A 22,590-nucleotide genomic window follows, 5' to 3' on the forward strand; every position below is an offset into this window, starting at 1 on the left:
GGTAGCTGGGGAACCAGGGCTCTTGAGTTCAGTCCCCATCCACAGGCGGTGGTGTGGGGGATGAGTGGTTACAGCTGCGAGTCGGGGCTGCTGGATTCTATGCCCATCTGTGGGAGGCTAGTGGTTAGAGCAGGGGGCTGGGAGCCAGGACTCCTGGGTTCTGCTCTCAGCTTTGAGTTGTGAGGTATAGTAGTCAGGACTCCTGGCTTCGTCTGGCTCCATGACTTTGTGTGAGTTTTTTCCTTGCCCCGTGCCTCAGTTTCCCCAGCTGTACAATGCGTGTAACAAACCCACGTCTCAGGGGGTTTGTGAGGATCTATCCCCGGAGGTTTATGAAATACTTTACTGCCTGTAGGTGCCATTTCGCAAGTCACCATCACCCTGGCCTCTAAATGCATAGAGCTGAGTTCCTGTCTCAATAGATGCCCTGGCAGACCATTAAAGACCCTTTTTGGGAGAGGAAGAATTTGCCTTGGTCTCCTTGCTGACACTGCCCCTTCCCCTCCACTGTGCAGCATCCTGTGTGCCCCCGTTGCACTCCACCCCAGAAGCAGCTGCATCTCCACATAGAGGAGGATTTCACAAAGGGCCAGAGAAATGGTTAGTGTTCTCATAGCCCGTCCTCTTGTCTGATGTGAGATTGATCCCTGCGGTCCAGGCTCCAGGGCTTGGTCCAGCCTAGTTGTCAATAGCTCAAGTGATGGGGTTCCTGGGATGAACGGACCTGGGACTGAGGAATTCCTTTGGGGACTGTCCTGGGGTGAACACATTTCAGGGAGGGCAGTGATCCCGGGCCGTGGGTGTGCCAGGAGTTAGGAGGAAGTGGCACAAGGGGAGCCCCTCGCTTGGGGGATGGTGGAGGAAGGACAGTCCCAGGGGAATCCCGACCGGGAAAATGAGCCCTGGGGCTAGCCTGGTGTGTAAGTGTCTTGAGCCCCCAGAAGTATTAACAGCTGCTGCGTCCCACCCCAGAGCAGGCTGCCGTGAGTGCGCCAACAGATGGGAAAGGACGTAGAGGGCTGCTCAGGCCGCCCGGCCTGGGGTGAGCTTAGGGGACTGACAGTGGGTGGGTAAGCTTCAGTGGGATGGTGGCAGGAGGGAACAGCTGGACAGGGACAGACAGGGAGGGCAGCAGGACATGGAGCTGTGGGGACTGTTTACTGTTGCTGGAGCTGAGTTCTCCGTTTCCTGACTCCCCTTCCAGTGACCTCCACGCCCGTCCCCAGCTCCCTAGAACCTGCTCGGGCTGGAACTGGTTTCAAGGCAGGAGGGAGCCAGACCTGGCCCTGTCCTCTCTGCCTCCCTGCTGTATAAACCCAGGTGAAGGCAAGGCACAGTCCGGGTGGCTGCTCACAGCCTGCCAGCCACGGGGCAGAGGGACAGACAGAGCCGGAGAACAGCAGGTAGGAAGAACTCTCGTTTGCAACACCACTCACTCTCCGGCTCTTTAAGAGCAGGGGAGTCGGAATCAAGACTCCTGGCTTCTATCTCTGGGAGGGGAGTGGTGTCTAGTAGTTGGAGCAGAGAGGGATGGGCGTCAAGATTCCTGGGTTCTATCCCCAGCTCTGGGAGGGGAGTGGGGCTAGTGGTTAGAGCTGGGGACGGGGGTGCTGGGAGTCAGGACTCCTGGGTTCTATCCCCAGCTCTGGGAGGGGAGTGTGATTTAGGGCACAGAGGACTTGCAAACATACTTACATGCCAGTCCTTTGCTGTTACTCAGACTCTGGCAGGAGGACACAGAAAATCCCCTCTCAGGGAGATTTCCCCCTCCCACCCAGAGAGGTTGTTTCCCTGAAGCACAGTTTTGGGGTCCCATTTTTCATCTCTCTGAGCCCCATGTTTGCCCCCTCCCTAGCACTGAGACTCATTTATTACCCTGGAGTTTTCCAGCCTGGCTAACTGGTGTCCATGGGCGCTGCTGATTTAGCCCAGGGCGGGCCTGGAGCTGGAGGCTCCGCAGCAGCCCTGGAATGCCGGGTCCTTTCCTCTGAACCCACCGCAGGCCGTGGATTCAAGGGGCACTTCAGGCTCTCCTCCCTCGCGCCTGGGAGTCACCCACTCAGTGATGGCACTTGGCCAGTCTCCTCTGTCTGCCCCGTGGGGAAGGGCCGGTCACTTCCCGCCCCCCCTGCACTCCTCTGCAGCCCTGCCCTGGGTGATAGGTCTTTGACTGGGAGCGGCTGGCCTGTCTGCTCAAACACCTGCCCTTACCCAGCCAGGAATAGAGCCCAGGCATCCCGATTGCCTGACCTCTGCTCTTCCTCTTCGGGGTAGAACCCAGGTGCTCAGACTGCTCGTTCGCTGTCTCTGGGGTCCTGGATAACGCCACCGGCTCAGGCTGGCATCAGGACATGGGCCCTGAAGCTGCACTATTGGGAAGCAGGGGCGGTGCAAACCCACTGAGCCACCCCAGAGCTTGGCTAGCAGATTTCCGGCACATCCGGTCAGCCTCCTTCTCACCGGCTGCCTGGGCTGGCTCCTAGCTCTGCGCATTCTCTAGTTAGCAGGGTTTGCGCTTTACAGGGGTTTTGGCAGCTGCCGCTCCCCTCCCTGCAGGGCAGGGCTCCCCAGGGGGGCTGGCACAGAGGTTGGTTCCTCCCTCCCCTGCAGCAGGTGAGTGAAACCCAAACATGCCCTTTGCTGCGTCTGCCCATGACAGGTCCCTGCCAGCCGGGGCTGCCTGTGCATCGCTGACAATGAGAGCAGAACCAGGGCCCATTGAGGTGAAACACCTGAGGCTAAAACACTCCCTTCTGTTAGCCCAGGCTCTCCCCACCCTCTGTGTGTGTGCCCCAGCCACAGTGCAGGTTCGACACAATCCGCTCAGGGCATGGCCCTGCCTGCCTGGGCTGCCAGCAAAGTGCCCTGAGCCGCCCCCCCCCACCCCCGCTGCATGGTGCAGGGGGCAATGGGGCTTGTGTGAAACGAGCTGGTGGGTTCTCAGTGCAGCAAGAGGGTGTCCTTGGGTCCCGAAGCACCTTGGCATTGTTGGTCCTGCCCTGGCTGGCCAAGGAGTGGATGGGCCACGGAGACTGAGCTCCTCACACCTAGGGGGTCCATGCAGGGCAGTGTGAAGGCAGTGTGAAGGCAGGCAGTGTGAAGGCAGGCAAAGTTTGTGAAAACCAGGCAGCTAGCCTGTCAACCCCAGACTGGTGCCCCTGGCAGCGGGCCACAGCTGGTGCTTCAGGGGAAGGTGACCCTGGTCCTACAGCACATCACGGATCAGTTGTGCAATACTCTGTGTCCCCTTCCTGACCTGACTGGTGTAATCGTGCCCTGAAGCCTGAGGGTTGATCAGCCTCGTCCAGGCATGCTGGAGCAGTGTGTATAGTGTGGGTGCTGAGAGCCATTGAACCAAACTGTAAACCCTGTATATGATGGAAACCACTTCAAGCCGGGGGTGCGGCAGCATCCCCAGCACCCCTAGTTCCAGCACCTCTGGCCCTGTCTGCATTAGCACAGATGTAAACATCACCCAATTTCCCAGTCCCGGTCACAGAGTGTGACTCAGGCACCCGCAGCAGGGAGCTCCCCAGGACGCACGGGCAGAAACGGCCTTTCCTTTGGGTTCCTTTACAGTCCCCAGACACTGACTTCATTCAGTGACGTGCCCCCATTGCCACCCCCCTTTCCTATCCTGGGAGTCAGGGCTCCTGGGTTCTGTCCCCAGCTCCAAGAGGGGAGTGGGGTCTAGTGGTTGGAGCAAAGAAACTTGCCAGCATAGTCACCTAAGTGCTGTCTCCTGGTTGTTAGGCGGCTCTGGCAGTTGGGGCTGGAGAATCCCCTCTCCATGAGATTTCCCCCTCCCTCCCCAGAGAGGTGAGTTCCCTGGAGAACAAGAATGAAGAGCTGAGCCCTAGGAATGGATGATCGTCATGGTTCCGTCTGGCCTTGAGCAGGATTCAGTAATCTGCTGCCGAACCAGCAGGGGGCACTCACATGTCTCTCTCTAGTGGGTCCCACTAAAATGGAGCACTTTTTCAGCCGCCCTCCCCCCATCCTTTCTTCCTGGACAGGAGTTGAGGGCTCAGCGCTTTTCTCAAGGGGTTTGAATCAGCCGAAGGGGCGGCCGGTCTGGGATTGGCAGTACTGGCGTTAGGGGGGTGCCCATCCCTTTGGGCGCTACGTACCCAGAATCCTTGGCTGTTTACCTCTGGGTTGCCCAGCTCAGGAGCAGGGATTTAAAACCTGTTCAAGCCCCGGCTGCCCAGCCTTCCCCTCTGCATTATGGGGCCTGCTCTGTCCTCTTGCCCAGAAGCGCTTGAGTTCTAAACCACACATGCTGTGTTTTGTGGCACTAAGTCCTGGTATGGACATAGGTACCGGTGCCCGTGCGGGCAGCTGGCTAGGTCTGCAGGACACCAGCAGAGCCAGCGACTGGTTTGGTTTAAACGTGTTTCTTTTTGGAAACTCAGCCGCCACCAAGAGCTGGTTCCCTGCCTCACCAGAGCCATGGAGTTCTCCAAGCTGCCCAGGATAGAGGATGTGGAGAAGGAGAGCGTGCTGGGGTTTGTCCACGGCGTCTCCGGGCCAGGTAGGTGATGGGGATGCAGCTCCAAGGTAGATGTTGGCAGGGTGCAGCCACGGCCCGTGCGGTGCTAGCAATCCAGGCCTGGCAGGCCCAGCTGGGACAATCTGAGGACAATCAACCTGACGGTCTGGGGTGCCAGCCACGAGGCCTGGCTGCTAACTCATTCCCTGGGCTCACTGGGGAAGAAGCACGTCTGGCCACAAAATAAGAGGAGAGGAAATACATCTGGATTTTTCCATCTTCTAAAATACAATTTTAAGCATTTATTATTATTTAATTTAAATGGCTGGTTTAAATGTCCATCCAGTTATTTACTTCCCCGTGGCTGATTTTTGACTTTCTTCGCATTGTCGGTAGCTACGGTGGATATTTTCGACCTGTTCCTTTAAATACTTTCCCAGCTGTTAGCGAGATTTCAGATTTCACAGAGGGTATTTGCTTTTTTTTTTCTGGACCGAGAAGTTTGACCAGCCCTCCTGTGACAACAGCACACACGCCCACTCCCTGGATAGCCACGCAGCCCCTGCTCTGGTGGCAGCCAGCTCTGCCTTTCGACAGCCGGCCTGTGCGTCTAAAAACGTTCCCAGTAACTCTGTTAATGTGGCAAGCGTCCCCATTGCTCTGCACGGCCCATCTGGAAGCAGTTTTGCTTGGAAGCGATAAAGATTTTATGCCACTCACGGAAAAGTTTTAGTAAAAATCCAGTTGCAGCTGCAGGCACTTAGCCATGGGTTTAATTTTAAGCACACGTGGCCCTTCTGCCTGATGGAGCCAGCAGAAACAAGGGCCAGGTTCAATATCTAGGGGTTCCTTTTCAACAATACAACACAAAACCGGCTCCAGCCCCACCCAGTGATCTGGGACAATTACACACCGTGGGTGCTGCTATGAGGCAATACTTCCCCCCTCCCAAGCACAGGGTCTGAGTGCAGCAAAAACTTTTAATAAAGAGAGGGACGTAACTCAGCGTTAATTTGGGAAAACACCACAACTAAGGTTCATAAACACAAAGCATGAGCAAAAGACCCACCCCCGAGTAAGTTGGGCAGTGTCCTTTTCCCCTCAGGGTCTCACGTCCCTTTAACGGGCCCATCCCTCACTCACAGTTTCTGTCCTTGGCCAGTGCAGCCCCAGAGTTCGGAAGTTCACCGGCAGAGTTCACCTCCCACCCTGGGTAGAAAGGGGGTGGGGGGCAAGGAGGCACCTTACACCCTTCACTGCTCAGGCGCTCGCTTGTCACCCCAACGGCAATCGGCCGCATCTCTCTGTGGGGCTCTGCTCTGGCCCTTTCCACCAGCCACCCTGCTGGCCCCTCACCCCACCTCTCCACCAGCCAGCGGCTCACCAAGATGTCTTCAGGGCCCCCCATTTAACACAGCACTCAGTGAAGTCAGCTGTTAATGGGGCAGCCTCACGGCTGGTGCACAGCAATTGACACTGTCCCAAAGTGGGTCTGATACTTAAAAGCTAGATAGCAATGATTTCCGCTCTGCGGTATCTAACCAGCCTCTCAACGGAGTCTAAATTAGCTCTGTTATTACACAGTGGAAAGAGGAAAAGTCAAATGGTGTCTAAGACCCTCCTTAAACAAGGCCCACACCACAAGCTACACAGACCTGTCCCTGTAGGGACTACAGGGGGCAGGAGAGAGGGGTGGGGGCAGGAGAGAGGAGTGGGGGTGGGGGATACAGGGGGTGGGTGCAGGGGATACAGGGGGTGGGGGAGAGGGATGGGGGTAGGGAGATGCAGGGGATATAGAGGGTGGGGAGAGGGGTGGGGCAGGGGAGAGGAGTGGGAGTAGGGGATATAAGGGGCAGGGGAGAGGGGTGGGGTAGGGAGATACAGGGGTGGGTAGATACAGGGGGTGGGTGCAGGGGATACAGAGAGTGGGGGAGTGAGGTGGGGGAGAGAGGGAGGGGGATACAGAGGGTGGGTGCAGGGGATACAGGGGGCGGGGGAGAGGCGTGGGGGTAGGGAGACACAGGGGGGGTGCAGGGGATACAGGGGGTGTGGGAGGGGGTACAGGGGGTGGGGGAGGGGGCGGAGGAGAGGGGGAGGGGGATACAGAGGGTGGGTAGATACAGGGGTTGGGTGCAGTGGTTACAGGGGGCGGGGGAGAGGGGTAGGGGTAGGGAGATACAGGGGTGGGTAGATACAGGGGGTGGGTGCAGGGGATACAGAGAGTGGGGGGGTGAGGTGGGGGAGAGGGGGAGGGAGATACAGGGGGTGGGTGCAGGGGATACAGGGGGCGGGGGAGAGGGGTGGGGGTAGGGAGATACAGGGGGTGGGTGCAGGGGATACAGGGGGTGTGGGAGGGGATACAGGGGGTGAGGGAGGGGGCGGGGGAGAGGGGGAGGGGGAGGGGGATACAGAGGGTGGGTAGATACAGGGGTTGGGTGCAGGGGTTACAGGGGGCGGGGGAGAGGGGTAGGGATAGGGAGATACAGGGGGTGGGTAGATACGGGGGGGTGCAGGGGATACTGGGGGCGGGGGAGAGGGGTGGGCCAGGGGAGCTCCGCTGTGAAGACCGGGTGCTAGGGGCCATGCAGGCCCCCAGGTCAGAGGCGTCTCCCCTCCCCTAGCCCAGCCCTGGGCACCATCCCGGGGTCTAACCTCCCGTCTCTCCCCCCAGTGGTCACCGCCAGCAGCATGGCCGGGGCTGCCATGTACGAGCTGGTGCGCGTGGGGCACGCCGAGCTGGTGGGCGAAATCATCCGTCTCGAGGGAGACCTGGCCACCATCCAGGTGTACGAAGAGACCTGTATCCTTCCTGCCAGGCTGTACCCCCTGAGCCCCCCAGGCCCTGTCCTCTGAACCCACCCACCAGGCCACGTTCCCTGCCCTCCCGCCCAGGCCATGTACCCTGAATTTCCCCCCACCAGGCTGTGTCCCCTGACCCCCCCCCCCAGGCCGTGTACCCTGAATTTCCCACCACCCGGCCGTGCCCCCTGAACCCCACCCCAGGCCATGCTCCCTGAATTCCCCCCCCCCCCAGGCTGTGCCCGCTGCCAGGCCTGCACCTCATGCCCCCCGACCTCCCTCATCACCTGGCCATGCCTACCTATCAGCACCCCCTCTATCTATCTATCATGGGGGGACCCTGAATATGTTTGAGCCCGTTCCCACCCACCCCACCTGCCCCTGTGCATGTCTCTGGGCCCGAAGCCCTCTCCTGAACACAGGTGGCAGCGGGGGTCTGCGTGGGGGACCCAGTGCTGCGGACGGGGAAGCCGCTCTCGGTGGAGCTGGGCCCGGGCATCATGGGCTCCATCTTTGACGGCATCCAGCGCCCCTTGAAGGACATCACCGAGCTGACCCAGAGCATCTACATCCCCCGCGGCATCAACATCCCTGCCCTGTCCCAGGACATCAAGTGGGACTTCGCCCCGAGCCAGAGCATCCGGGTAGGGGCCCGGCGTGGGGCAGCGCCTGGTGTGGGGGAGGCTTTGCCAGCAGGAGTCTCGCCCTCCCCGAGCCGGTTCCCAGGCACCTGGCCGGAGCCTCCCGCAGGGGTCTCTGCAGCTCCAGGCACGGGCTGTGGCTGGCACGCCCGGCGGAGGAGAGAACCCAGGAGATCAGGAGGGTCTGGCCTTGTGTAGACGTGCAGAGGCAGCAGAGGCAACAGGACTCATGCAGGGCATGGTAACAGGCAGGGCAACAGGACTCAGGCACCAGCTCCCGGGGACCATGCCCTGGGGACTCAGGCACAGGCTGGCACCTCCAGCTGCACAGCGCCCCCTGGTGCTGTGTGGGGCCATCAGGGTCACCCCTACCTGCTAGGGAGAGCAACCCTTAGCGACACCCTCACTCCCTGCAGCACCGTGCCCCCAACTGAGCCCTCACCCCGCCCCCTGCAGCACAGCGCCCCCTACTACACCCCCACCTTTCTCCCTTCAGCACAGCGCCCCCTACTGAGCCCTCACCCCCCCTGCAGCACAGCGCCCCCTACTGAGCCCTCATCCCCCCGCAGCACAGCGCCCCCTACTGAGCCCTCACCTCACCCCCTGCAGCACAGCGCCCCCTACTACACACCCACCTTTCTCCCTGCAGCACAGCGCCCCCTACTGAGCCCTCACCCCCCCTGCAGCACAGCGCCCCCTACTACACCCCCACCTTTCTCCCTGCAGCACAGCGCCCCCTACTGAGCCCTCACCCCCCTGCAGCACAGCGTCCCCTACTGAGCCCTCACCCCCCCCCGCAACACAGCGCCCCCTACTGAGCTCCCACCTCTTTCCCAGCAGCACAGCACCCCCTAGTGCTGCACTGGGGCATCGGGGCCAACCCTGACTGCCAGGGGAGAGTGCCCCCTAGGGACCCCCTCACTCCCTGTAGCACAGCATGTCCTAGTGCTGCTCTGGGATGTTGGGCTCAGCCCTGACTGCCTGAGGCCAGCGCCTACTAGTGAAAACTCTGAAAAACTTGAAATTTGGCTCCTGCGTTTCCTAAACTCCTCTGCCTCTGGGACACAAAGAAACCAGCACTTTTGTTCCTGGAATTATTCGTCTGCTCCTGCTGCTCCTTCCCACCCCCCAGCTCATCACGACTGGGGTTCGTCACCGTGACGCCCCAACCAGAGACCACCCGTGGGGAAGGGGCTGCAGGGGCAGACGAATCCCTGAGGATAAGCCAGGACCGGGGGATGGAAAGGAGTGAAGAGCGGCAAGGAGAGACACAGGGAGTCCGGCCTTGGCAGCAGAACTGCTTGTGGTTGACGATGCTCCCCATAGGAGGCAGGCAGCTCTTGGGGAATCTTGTGAGGGTCTGTGCAAAGCAGCACCCCCTGCAGGCCATACATGTGCAAGTACAAATCACATCAAACCAACCTGATAGCTTTCTTTGACAGGGTAACAAGCCTTGTGGAGCCGGGGGAGGCGGTAGATGTGCTATATCTTGACTTTAGTTAGGCTTTTGATACTGTCTTGCATGACCATCTCATACACAAACGAGGAAAATACAACCTAGATGGAGCTACTATAAGGTAGATGCATAACTGATTGGAAAACCGTTCCCAGAAAGTAGTTATCAGTGGTTCACAGTCAAGCTGGAAGGGCATAACGAGTGGGGTCCCTCAGGGATCAGTTCTGGGTCCGGTTCTGTTCAGTATCTTCATCAATGGTTTAGATAATGGCATAGAGAGTACACTTATAAAGTCTGCGGACAATACCAAGCTGGCAGGGGTTGCAAGTGCTTTGGAGGATAGGATTGAAATTCAAAATGATCTGAACAAACTGGAGAAATGGTCTGAAGTAAATAGGATGAAATTCAATAAAGACAAATGCAAAGTACTCCATTTAGGAAGGAACAATCAGTTGCACACATACAGAAAGGGAAACGACTGCCTAGGAAGGAGTACTGCGGAAAGGGATCTGGGGGTCATAGTGGATCACAAGCTAAATGAGTTAACACTTGCAAAAAAAAAAAAAAAAGCAGACATCATTCTGGGCTGCATTAGCAGGAGTATTGTAAGCCAGACACGAGGAGCAATTCTTCCGCTCTACTCCACGCTGATTAGGCCTCAACTGGAGTATTGTGTCCAGTTCTGGGCGCCACGTTTCAGGAAAGATGCGGACAAATTGGAGAAAGTCCAGAGAAGAGCAACAAAAATAATGAAAGGTCCAGAAAACATGACCCATGAGGGACGATTGAGAAAACTGGGTACGTTTAGTCTGGAGAAGAGAAGATTGAGAGGGGACATGAGAAGAGTTTTCAAATGCATAAAGGGTTGTTACAAGGAGGAGGGAGAAACATTGTTCTCCTTAACCTCTGAGGATAAGACAAGAAGCAACGGGCTTACATTGCAGCAAGGGCGGTTTAGGTTGGACATTTGGAAAAACTTCCTGTCAGGGTGGTTAGGCACTGGAATAAATTGACTAGGGAGGTTGTGGAATCTCCATCATTGGAGATTTTTAAGAGCAGGTTAGACAAACCCTTGTCAGGGATGGTCTAGATAACACTTAGTCCTGCCATGAGGGCAGGGCACTGGACTAGATGACCTCTCAAGGTCCCCTCCAGTCCTATGATTCTATGGTGACTGGGCTGTCTTGGCCCTGCAGCCTCACCAGTAGGCACTGTCCTGTATCTCACACTTCTCTTCCCCCTTTCCAGGTTGGGAGTCATGTGACCGGTGGGGACATCTACGCCCTGGTGGCCGAGAACTCTCTCATCAAGCACAAGATCATGGTACCACCCCGGAGCCGGGGCACCGTGACCTACGTCGCCCCTCCGGGGCTCTATGACATCTCGGTAGTGCCACTGCTGGGGGCAGGGGCCGGTGTGGACAGCGACTGGTCAACAGCAATGAGTATTCCCCGTTATTTATGCAGCAGCCGCCGGGCACCAGGGCCGTGAGCGCTCTCCCGTTGCGCTGGGTGCTGCTGAGGCCAGAGCTGCGGCTTTAGCCCTGGTCCAAAGGGCAGCCTGACTGGCCAGCACCGTACAAATGGGGCTTCTGGACCTGAGCTGCCCAGAGCTCAAGGGGGATGTGAGTTCTGATCCAGTTGTCCTGAGCTGTGAAGTTTGGCTCTGGGTCAAGTTTCGAGGGGGTTTGGAGGACCCAGGAGTCCGGCTCGGGCTCATCTCCAGCCGGTTGTATTTTGGTTTTATTTTTAGATTTTTTTTCGTTAGTCCAGAGTTCCTTCCTGTGTCTCAAACGACGTCATCAGATGGTCACGTCCCGTTTGCTTATTAATGAGCCCTATATTTAATGAGCCATTTGCATTCCTCTCCCAGCAATTGGCTCTTCCAATCAGTTGTAGCCCTTGGACATATGATTCTCTCACTCGAGGGTCTAAGGTCCCTCTCTCAAAGGGAATCTTCTGCAGGCAGCTCATGGCCCGTGCCCGCCTTGCCCACACAATCCCACTGGCAGCTCATGGGCAGTGTTTTCCCCCACTTACAGATAGGGAAACTGAGGCATAGAGCAGGCACAGTGAGACACCAGCGGCTGGGCAGGGCCCAGAATATGGGGAGCACAAAGATGATTAAAACCCCTTAGCCCCCTCCCCCCAGTGCAGGGATGGGGTAGCTGAGAATCAGCCCTGGGGTGTCCCACCCCCCTGTGGTGGCTGGCTCTGGGCCCCGCTTAGCCATGTCTGCCTGCCCCCAGGACGTGGTGCTGGAGCTGGACTTTGAGGGCGTGGCAGAGCGGCTCACCATGCTACAGGTGTGGCCTGTGCGGCAGATTCGGCCTGTGACGGAGAAGCTCCCCGCCAACTACCCGCTACTGACCGGCCAGAGGGTCCTGGATGCCCTCTTCCCGTGAGTGACGCGCCCCGGCCCCACTCTCAGCCCTGAGGTGGGGGTGGGAGTGGGGGGGAGACCTCAGGGAGATGGTGGGGTTGGGGCTCTTCCACCACCTCCCCTGGCACCGAAGGCAAAGACAAGGGAGAACAATGGGAAGTGGGTGTCTGCCAGTGTCCAGCAGCAGGGGGCGCTGTGGGGAGTGGGACAGGAGCGCTGGCTATGGGGGGATCTCCCAGCTCCTGGCCCAGCCTTTCTGGGGAGTGGGGCAGGAGCGCTGGCTGTGGGGGGAGCTCCCAGCCCTGCCTCGGTCAGCCGGAGAGTTGGAATCTCAATAACTGATAAAAGCGCGGGATGTATTTACCCGGCTTTGGTTTTCTCTGATGCCTTGACACCCCCACCGCAGGGCCGGCAGCTCCCTCCTCCCCATGCCACAGGGAGTCTGGGAGAATACCGATCACTTTCCACCCACTCTTCGGTATTTTGGGGCGATGCCAATTAATCCTCTTGCCGGCATGACAAACCTTTCCCTTCCTTTACTCCCCCCCGGTTGCTCCCGCTTCTAGCCACATGACTCGCCCCACAGGCCTGACTCCTCCTGCCCCGCTCTTGGCGTTCACACAGCATTTCACACGCGCTTTGCCCCCGGGGCCAGTGACCCTGCTGCAGCTGGAGAGCTCACGGGGCCAAGCAGACAGCTGTGAGCCTGATGTGCCCCCAGCCAGCATCAGTGGAGTCCCGGCTAGGGTAGCAATCGAGATGCAATCGGAAGCTAGGTTGCTAAGAGGTCTGCCTTGGCATCTATAGCCCCCCACCCCCTTTGGTACTTGGGGTATTTGCAGCCTCTTCTCATGTCCCCCAGCCCAGAATCAGCGTAGCAGCCTGAACCCACAGTGGCTGTCAGCAGGGATTGAGCCTGGACCTGCGGGCACCTAGGGCGCAGCTCTGGGCCGTTTGAGCTACAAGACCAGCCATGGGGGGTAAAGAGGAGGCTGTTATAGTCACTGGCCACCAGTGGGCACCCTGGTCACCTCCCCCCTGAGCCAGCGTGGGGCTGCCCTGAGTGACCACAGGGAGCTGCGGGCCGGGACCGTGCCCTGCCTGCGGGCAAGCTGCTGAAGCCCTGGGCTCCCCGGGCGGGGCGGGGGCTGTGCCCCAAGGCACCTCCTGTGCTGCTGGCTCAGGGTCCCTTTGCCCCCCAGGTGCGTTCAGGGCGGGACCACGGCCATCCCGGGGGCCTTTGGCTGCGGCAAGACTGTCATCTCGCAGTCGCTGTCCAAGTACTCCAACAGCGACGTCATCATCTACGTGGGCTGTGGTGAGCGCGGCAACGAGATGTCGGAGGTGCTGCGGGACTTCCCTGAGGTGAGCTGGGGGGGCCGTGGGGGGTGAACCCAGCTGGGGGGGGCGGGAGCCATGGGGGTGAACCCAGCTGGGGGAGCCATGGGGGTGAACCCAGCTGGGGGGGGCGGGAGCCATGGGGTTGAACCCAGTTGGGGGAGCGGGAACAAAGGAACATGGGAGATATTTCACTGATGGGGTTGTGAGCCATGGACGATGTGGGAGTGGGGTGGGAGCTCTGGGCCATTGCGGGGGCCTCTCCTTATGCTGGGGGCAGCTCATGAGCCGGGGGATGCTGTGGGTTTGGGGTGGATCATGGGTTGCCTGGGCTTCTCCAATGAAGCTTGGGGCTCAGGAGCCGTTTCCCTCCTGTCACCAGCACCTGCGGCTCCCCCGGGGCGAAGTCATGACTCTCCTGGATCTGGGCTGATCTCAGCTGTGAGGTCCCCAGAGACCTCTTCCACTTGGGTCCCCAGACCTCATTCTGACTCGTCTTGTCACTCAGGCAAAGCGCCGGGGGTGGGCACAGGGCGGCCCACCCAGCCAGAGTCACACACTAGACCTCTCCCGTCCGGTGCCCTTACTGCACGTTTGGGGCCTGGCTTGGTCACCATGTAAGAGCCATTCCCCGTGCAGCAGGCTCCGTCTACGCTCGACCTGCTTGTCACCTCACCTCTACATCCCCCACGTATCTTGTCTATTGTTATCTTGTTGCCAGTAAATGGGACTCTGGGTGTTCTTCCTCTTATCTTGGCTGGCTCAGACATTCTTTCTCTCCATTCCCGCACCCACGCACTGTATCCTAGTTAGCACAAACATTCTGTTTCCAATTTGCTGAGCGATTTTCCTCCCTGCTCCTATCTTCCAAGAGATGAGGTCTCCCCATGTTTAATTATGTACATCAGGCAGGCCTACATTCCTACACCCCGTGGCCTGGCCAGCAAGAGCCATCCTGGGCCAGTCCCAGCTGGGAGCCCCTGGACGATTCAGTAGGGGTGTACTGGGCCAGTCCCAGATGGGAGCTCCTGGCCAGTTTGGTAGGAGTGTACTGGACCTGTCTCAGCTGGGAGCCCCCTGGCTGGTTCAGTACGGGTGTACTGGGCTATCCCAGCTGGGAGCCCCCTGGCTGGTTCAGTACGGGTGTACTGGGCTATCCCAGCTGGGAGCCCCCTGGCTGGTTCGGTACGGGTGTACTGGGCTGGTCCTTGCTGGGAGCCCCTGGCTGGTTCAGTACGGGTGTACTGGGCCAGTCGTTGCTGGGAGCCCCCTGGCCTGTTCGGTAGGGGTGTAGTGGACCTGTCTCAGCTGGGAGCCCCCTGGCCGGTTTGGTAGGGGTGTACTGGGCCGGTCCTTGCTGGGAGCCCCCTGGTTGGTTCGGTAGGGGTGTACTGGGCCTGTCCCGGATGGGAGCCCCCTGGCCGGTTCGGTACGGGTGTACTGGACCTGTCTCAGCTGGAAGCCCCCTGGCCGGTTTGGTAGGGGTTTACTGGGCTGGTTCTTGCTGGGAGCCCCCTGGCCAGTTCGGTAGGGGTTTACTGGGCCGGTCCTTGCTGGGAGCCCCCTGGCCGGTTCGGTAGGGGTGTACTGGGCCTATCCCAGCTGGGAGCCCCCTGGCTGGGGGAGTCAGGGCCGGGCTGAGCCAGGCGTCCATTTCTGCCTATCCCACTCATCCCTGGATGGGAACATCTCCCAGGGCTTCTCCAAGTCTCCTGGGCCCGGGTTGCATCTGTGCCAAGAGCCCCTCCCTGGGACTGACCCTGCTGCGTTCTGTCCCCAGCTCACCATGGAGGTGGATGGGAAGACGGAGACAATCATGAAGCGCACCGCGCTGGTGGCCAACACGTCCAACATGCCCGTGGCTGCCCGGGAGGCCTCCATCTACACAGGTGAGCACCTGCCCTGCCCTTGGGGCTGGCGGGCACTGCTCTGCTCCTGCTTTCTGCCATGCATCCCCCAGCATGGTGCTCGCAGGAGGGACTCCATGATGAGTGGACGGAGTGGGAAGGGCTCAGCCTCCCAGTCCCCAGCCAATCACCCCTGTGGGACAAGCATCACAAAATTCAGTCTGACTCACAGTTTGCCCATGGCTGGGCTAGCAGGGGGCTGCGGGTCGGGATTGAGGGGCACCGGCAGAGCTGTGGAAGGGGAAGCCCAGAACTGGCATAGCAGGGGGCTGCGGGTCGGGATTGAGGGGCACCGGCAGAGCTGTGGAAGGGGAAGCCCAGAACTGGCATAGCAGGGGGCTGCGGTTTGGGTCACCGGCAGAGCTGTGGGGACCTGGAAGGGATCTGTGGGATTCATATTTCCGATGCTCGCATCCCCGCAGGGATCACGCTCTCGGAGTATTTCCGCGACATGGGCTACCACGTCAGCATGATGGCCGACTCCACCTCCCGCTGGGCTGAGGCGCTGCGTGAGATCTCCGGCCGGCTGGCAGAGATGCCTGCAGGTGATGCTCTGCCCGCTGTGCAGCTGAGGCCTTGCACCGAGGGTGGCTGGGGGCCCGCAGGGGGGCAGGGCAGGATTAACCCCAACTCTGAACCCCTCTTGGAAAGCAGAATGGGGCCCGGCGAGTCTGCGTCCCCCCGAATCCAGCCACGTTCCCTGGGGCAGCTGGTTCCCAGCACTGGGGCATGGAGCTGGTCACTGGGGCATGGGGCTGGGCATGTTCCCGCTCCATTGCCAGGGCTTGTGACACTGTCTCCTCTGCCCCCTTCACTGACCATAGCTGGTGCCACCCTGCCCCCAAGGGTGCTGCCTTGATGGGTGTTCTGATGTGGCTTCCCCCCTTCACTGCCTGTGATTGGCTCTGACCCTTTTCAATGGTCACACATACCCACCCCCCGCTGCCCCGATGGGTGCCATCCTCAGGGGCATCCCCAGGCAGCCCCCGATCGGTGTCATCCTGTCCCCGGGGTGCCTCCTGATCCCAGTGTGCCCAGGCTGTGGTGGGCAAAGAGGCTCCCAGCTCCGGTGTGGGGACCAGTGAGTTTACAGCCCTGGGCTGTGGGGGGCCGAGTGCACTGCGAGGGGCAAGGCTGTGCCGAGATGGAGCCCCCCTTCCCCTCGTGAGAGGGACCCCAGGCACGTCGCTGGCCAGGGTGCTGTGCAGCCCCCCATGCCGTCTGCCCATTGGCTTGGGATCCCCCATCTCCTGCCCCCTGACTCAGGCAAGACCACAGGGCTCCCCCTGCTGGTGCCACTGGGACCCGCCCTGCTCCGAGCACCCCCAGGCACACGGTGGCTTTGCTTTCCAGACAGCGGGTACCCAGCCTACCTCGGCGCCCGCCTGGCGTCCTTCTACGAGCGTGCAGGACGGGTCAAGTGCCTGGGCAGCCCGGAGCGGGAGGGGAGCGTGAGCATCGTTGGCGCGTGAGTTCTTCCTGCCTTCCCCGAGCATCCAGCCTTGATGCCAACGAGGTGGGGGAGTCGGAGCTGATATGGGGAAAGGCCCCTGACACCCCACAGAACTCCTGACACCACAAACATCCTGACACCCCCACAACCCCTGACACCACCACACCAGACGACACCCCCCCACAACCCCCCGATACCCCCAAGATCCTGACACCACCCACAAACCCCAACACCCCCACACCAGCCGACTCTTCCCAGGACTCCCAACACCCCCACACCAGCCAACACCCCCCACCACTCCCGACACTCCCACAACCCCTGACACCCTGACACCCCCACAACCCCCAACACCACCACTCCAGTTGACAACCCCCACCACTCCTGACACCCCCACAACCCCCCGACATCCCCAACATCCCAACACCCACACAACCTTCGACACCCGCATGCCAGCTGACACCCCCCATGACCCATGACATACCCATAACCCCCAACAACCCCCCGAGACCCCAATGCTACCCAACACCCCCAAGCCCCCTGAGCCCCCAACACCCACATCCATCCATCCATCTCTGCATCTGTCCATCCATGCCTGCATCCATCTGTCTGCCTATCCCTGCATCTGTCCATCCACCTATCCACCGATCCCTCCATCCACCCACCCCTGCATCTATCAACCCATCCCTCCATATGTCTATCTGTCCATCTATCCCTGCATCCCCCCACCCGAGCATCCGTCCACCCATCCATCCATCCCCGTGTCTGTCCCCCACTCATTGCTGTGGTACATTAGCCCCACTCTTAACGCCAGCATGATCCGGCTGTGGATTAGAGTCCGTACCGGCCAGTTGCTCAGACTAAGCCCCTCTCTATGTCATCCCAGGGTGTCTCCGCCGGGAGGTGACTTCTCCGACCCTGTGACCTCTGCGACCCTGGGGATTGTCCAGGTGAGTCTCCCTGGGGCCTTCGACCCCCTTGGGAATCCCGCCCCCCGGTCCTGTCCCCTTCTTACCCCCTGCGGCGTTTCTCCTGCCCCACCCAGGTCTTCTGGGGGCTGGACAAGAAGCTGGCCCAGCGGAAGCACTTCCCCTCGGTGAACTGGCTCATCAGCTACAGCAAGTACATGCGGGCGCTGGACGAGCACTACGAGCGCCACCACCCCGAGTTCACCACCCTGCGCACCAAGGCCAAGGAGATCCTGCAGGAGGAGGAGGACCTGGCCGAGATCGTGCAGCTGGTGGGCAAGGTGAGGGGGCACGGGCTAGGGGAAGGGAAGCAAAGGCGGGAGGAGAGGGGAAGGGATGGGGGAGGGAAATGGTGGGAGGGCCGAGCTGTGCCCCTCATGTCCCTGTGCTCTCCCCACAGGCCTCCCTGGCTGAGGCTGACAAGATTACGCTGGAGGTGGCCAAGCTGATTAAGGATGACTTCCTGCAGCAGAACGGCTACTCCTCCTACGACAGGTACCAGCCACCTCGGCCGCCGGCCAGCCCCACAGCCACAGCCCCTGGCCACTCTACATCCCTCCCCGTTTACTCCCATCATGCTCCGCCTGGCCCCGTCCACCCCCATCTCTCTCTGTCCATCCCCCGTCCATCCCCTTCGCGCTCCGTCCGTCCAGTCCACCCCCAACATGCTCCGTCCCTCCCCATCCACCTCCATCGCGCTCCGTCCATCCCCATCCACCCCCAACACACTCTGTCCCTCCCCATCCATCCGCATCGCGCTTTGTCCATCCCCGTCCACCCCCATTGCTCTCTGTCCATCCCCCGTCCACCCCCTTCATGCTCTGTCCGTCCCTGTCCACCTGCATCGCTCTATGCCCGTCCCCATCCATCCCCATCGTGCTCTGTCCATCCCCGTCCAATCCCATCGCTCTCCGTCCATCCTCCGTCCAATCCCATTGCTCTCTGGCCATCCCCCATCCACCCCCTTCACGCTCCGTCCCTCCCCGTCCACCCGCATCCTGCTCCAACTGTCCCCGTCCATCCCCATCACGCTCCGTCCATCCCCGTCCACCCCCATTGCGTTCCGTCCATCCCCCGTCCACTCCCATCGCACTCCATCCATCCCCGTCCACCCCCTTCGCGCTCTGTCCATCCCCCATCTACCCCCTTCACACTCCGTCTGTCCCCATCCACCCCCTTTGCGCTCCGTCTGTCCCCGTCCACCCCCATCGCGCTCTGTCCGTCCCCATCATGTTCCGTCCATCCCTGTCCACCCCCTTTGTGCTCCGTCCATCCCCGTCCACCCGCATCGTGCTCCGTCCATCCCCATCCACCCCCATCGCGCTCCGTCCCTTCCCGTCCAATCCCATCGCGCTTTGTCCGTCCCGTCCATCCCCATCGTGCTCCGTCCATCCCCATACACCTCCATTGCTCTCCGTCCTTGTATCCCCCCATCTCTCGCACTCCTCCCATACCCTCCCTCCATCTGTCGCAGTAGCACCTGGGCACTGGCCCACTGGGTTATCTCTAGAGCTCGCTCCCTTCACCCTACCTCAGGTGGCCCAGCGGTTCCAACTGAAGAAGGCATTCTTCACTTCCTGTCCTAAATGACTGCCGGGCGTTGACATGCCACACCCTGGATTTAGCAGAGGGGGAGAAACTTTCCTCTCACTTCCGCTGGCGCAGATGGGGTGGAAATGGGTGTTTAGGGTGAAGCAGGGACCGGGGCCAAGGGACCCACTGGGGTGATGAAAGAGGCCGTGATGGGCTCATGTTGACCGGGGAGAGCTCTGACCTGGGGGAGGAACTGGGGGTTGAGTATGGCCCAGCTGTGGTAGCCCTGGAGCCCAGGCTGGCAGAGGTGCCCCCCAAGATCCCCATGGAGTCCATCACACTGCAGATGGGAGCCTCCTTCTCTAGCTCCTTTCCCACCCTGAGCACTCTCTGTTGTTGATTGACCTCTGCCCACCCCACGAGCTGCTCGCTGCTCCAGGCCGGCCGTGCTCTGGGACAAGGCTGACGTCAGGGAGCAGCTCTGGTGCTGTGTCCATGGGGGCCGCTCCAGAGGCTCCGTCACACCCCAAGGCCTTTCCTGTCTCTGCCGTGGCAGGTTCTGCCCCTTCTACAAGACGGTGGGGATGCTGCAGAACATGATTGCCTTCTATGACATGGCCCGGCACACGGTGGAGTCCACGGCCCAGTCTGAGAACAAGATCACCTGGGCCATAATCCGCGAGAGCCTCGGGGACATCATGTACAAGCTGAGCTCCATGAAGTTCAAGGTGAGGTGCTGGGCAGCCGGAGCTCTGCGCGGGCATGGTATTGCATGGGCAGTTGGCTCTGGGACTGAAGGGGTTAACAGTGTGTTAGCTAATGAAACTGCTCCAGAACGGCTGGTGCTGCATGGCTTTCAGATCCATCCCGCCACGCTCCATCCATCCATCCATCCACCCACACTTCATCGATTCATCCATCCACCGACCAGCTCATCCTTCCATCCACCCACCCTCCATTCATCCATCCTCCATCAATCCGTCCATCCATCCACCTACACTCCATCAGTCCATCCAGCTATCCACCAGCCTATCCAGCCACTGACCTGTCCATCCATTCTTCCACCCATCCATCCAACCATCTACCCACCCATCCATCCATCCAGCTCTCCACCTACCAACCCTTCCACCCCCCGCTCCCCTTGCATGCACCCCACCTCCTTCCACCTGCAGTTTCTGTACTTAGCTGTCCCCTTGCTGTCTGAGCGCTGTGCGGTCTGGCTGCGACTCCAGATCACTCGCTACCGGGAGACTCGCTTCCCTGCTGACATGCTGGGGTCACTGAGCCCACTGCTGCGTGACCAGACCGTCACCTCCCAGGACAGAGATGCCATCCAAGGCCTTGGTCACGCCCCCATGTGGGGGGGTTCCCTTTGGCCCCGCCCCTTTGCTATGGCCCCCACCCAGCCACGGCCTAGCCCTGCTTTAAGAAGTTGGGGGAGGGGCAGCACATATACAAGAGCGACATGCTGGACTCGGGGTTCCCTCCCTTCACCTGTTTGGGAAGCCAAGGCTGGGTCTGTCCCAGAGAAGGGAGGACCCCACCCTGCACCCACCTGAGCAGAGTGCAGGGAGGGGGCCTGTCAGCACCCCCCTAGCAGAACCATGACGAAAGAGTGTCTGGGAGCCCCCCCTTTCCCCCGATCCCTCTGCTGGAGCACTGTGGGGCACAGCGGATGGTTGTCTCAGGCTCTCTGCAGACTCAGGCAGGTGTCGCTGCTGTGGTTACACTCAGGTCAGCCATGAGGGCTGGGAGCCCGTCACCAACATGTAGCGAGGGGTCGGTCACACCTGTGCCTTGGTCCAGCCCTGCAGTCTGCAGGGCCCTGCAATGATACCAACCATCTATTTCATCTCAAAGCGCTTTGCAAAGGAGACAAGTATTATTATCCCCATTGTACAGAGGGGGAAACTGAGGCGCAGGGAGGGGAAGGGACTTGGCCACGGTCACCCAGCAGGCCCGTGGCAGAGCTGGAAATAGAAGCCAGGTGCCCTGAAGCCCAAGCAATGCTCCACTCACTAGGCCTCAGACCAAGGGCTGGGGGCTGTCCTTGCACTGTGGAGGAACTCACTGTCCTCCCTCTACAAGGCCTAGGTTGCTTTGCGTGGCAATTTCAGGGCTTGGTCCTGCTTCTGTTGAAGTCCAAGGCCCATTGTCCTGGCCGGACAGGCTCACTGTCACATCCAGCACCCAATTCCCTGGTGGTGGGTGCAGCGGTGATATCCTGGACAGGCATGGGGCCTTCGGCCGCGGCCACGCTGAGCACATCTGCTGCTGCAATGCTCAGGGTCTGAGCCTGCCCCCATGGGAGTTTGGTCCCTGACTCCATGGGGCCGGGCCCTTGGTCCTGAGCCTTGCTGGATCGCTCCCCTAGAGCTGCACTGGCTGGGGTGCATGGCTGGAACAGGGGGAATCGTCACTCGGCCAAACTCTGGGGACCCTGCTGGGTTTGCACTAGGCCCTCTCCTGGGCGGGCGCCCCCGGCTGGCTCCAGGGGTTGGGCTCATTGGCACCAGCCTTAGTGTCACTTTGTGCCCCCGCCCCAGGCAACTCAGCTGCATCATAGAATCATAGAATATCAGGGTTGGAAGGGAGGTCATCTAGTCCAACCCCCTGCTCAAAGCAGGACCAATCCCCAATTTTTGCCCCAGATCCCTAAATGGCCCCCTCAAGGATTGAACTCACAACCCTGGGTTTAGCAGGCCAATGCTCAAACCACTGAGCTATCCCTCCCCGCAGACATAGCTGCTGATTCGGCTGCCTGGGTTTTTCGGGAGCCTGACTCAAGATGCTTCCTGATGGGGCTGGGCTCCCAGAGTGGCCAATCCCACTCTCATCATGTGGGGACAGGTCCCTGAGAGCTCAGGACTGGATTCCCCAGGGCACCACAAGCAGGGCTGGCCTGTCAGCAGCAGCTCTCACCATGACACTCGAAGTCTCGGTGCCACGGGGGCATTGACCAGCTGCTCTGTGTGGGCGGGTGGCACGGGGAGCAGATCCTTCACTCCCACTAGACTCCTGCCCAGAGCCAGCACCCGGCTGAGCCATTTCTGTCCCGAGAGTCTCACGTTGGGCTCCCTAAATCAGAGGCCAGTTTGGCAAAAGTTGGCCCTAAATTTGTACCGTACCTAACACAACGAGGTCCTGCTCTCTTCGGTAATACACATCATCTATAATACTAACAGTAAAGTGAGCTGTAGCTCACAAAAGCTTATGCTCAAATAAATTGGTTAGTCTCTAAGGTGCCACAAGTACTCCTTTTCTTTTTGCGAATACAGACTAACACGGCTGTTACTCTGAAACCTAACAGTAAATGGAGACCCAGCAGCTGGGCCCCAAGTCCCCTTTGCTCCTTCCCTGGCCTTTCCGGCCTGGCCTGAGTCGAAGGGGTTTTCTAACAAACTATACTCGTCTCTCCACCTCTCTCCTTTCCAAGGATCCGGTAAAGGACGGCGAAGCAAAGATTAAGGCTGATTACGCCCAGCTGAACGAGGAAATGCAGAACTCTTTCCGCGGCCTGGAGGACTGAGGGTCAGCAACCGGGGCCTCGCTCGGGGCTGGCTGGCTGGTGACCTGGGTCTTTATCAGGAATGTCTCTATTTATAAAATTCTTTTTAAATGGTC

At 59.9% G+C, this 22,590-nt stretch overlaps 1 protein-coding gene across 2 annotated transcripts; it reads left to right on the forward strand.

The window, feature by feature from the left end:
• The first annotated feature begins 1,269 nt into the window (after positions 1–1,269).
• LOC102935107 (V-type proton ATPase catalytic subunit A) lies at positions 1,270–22,590 on the forward strand. 2 transcript variants are annotated; one of them, XM_037883544.2, is made up of 15 exons: positions 1,270–1,403; positions 4,416–4,534; positions 7,164–7,292; positions 7,721–7,935; positions 10,637–10,774; positions 11,637–11,788; positions 12,973–13,135; positions 14,889–14,997; positions 15,438–15,560; positions 16,369–16,483; positions 17,352–17,415; positions 17,511–17,714; positions 17,834–17,928; positions 19,523–19,694; positions 22,403–22,590. In XM_037883544.2, the coding sequence occupies exons 2-15, from the start codon at positions 4,453–4,455 to the stop codon at positions 22,493–22,495; spliced, it is 1,854 nt and encodes a 617-aa protein (XP_037739472.1). In that variant the 5' UTR covers positions 1,270–1,403; positions 4,416–4,452; the 3' UTR covers positions 22,496–22,590. The 2 variants fall into 2 exon arrangements, with proteins under 2 accessions (XP_037739472.1, XP_043391390.1); XM_043535455.1 differs by having other exon boundaries at positions 10,637–10,711.

The sequence above is a fragment of the Chelonia mydas genome, chromosome 24 (assembly GCF_015237465.2).
Source record: "Chelonia mydas isolate rCheMyd1 chromosome 24, rCheMyd1.pri.v2, whole genome shotgun sequence".
In the NCBI taxonomy this organism is placed as follows: domain Eukaryota; kingdom Metazoa; phylum Chordata; order Testudines; family Cheloniidae; genus Chelonia; species Chelonia mydas.

Bases quoted from the DNA above. Each gene is read 5' to 3' on its own strand.
- LOC102935107 (XM_037883544.2), top strand. From the start codon at position 4,453: ATGGAGTTCTCCAAGCTGCCCAGGATAGAGGATGTGGAGAAGGAGAGC. The intron at 17,416-17,510 runs GTGAGTCTCCCT...TGCCCCACCCAG, and splicing joins CGACCCTGGGGATTGTCCAG to GTCTTCTGGGGGCTGGACAA. The intron at 17,715-17,833 runs GTGAGGGGGCAC...CTCTCCCCACAG, and splicing joins TCGTGCAGCTGGTGGGCAAG to GCCTCCCTGGCTGAGGCTGA.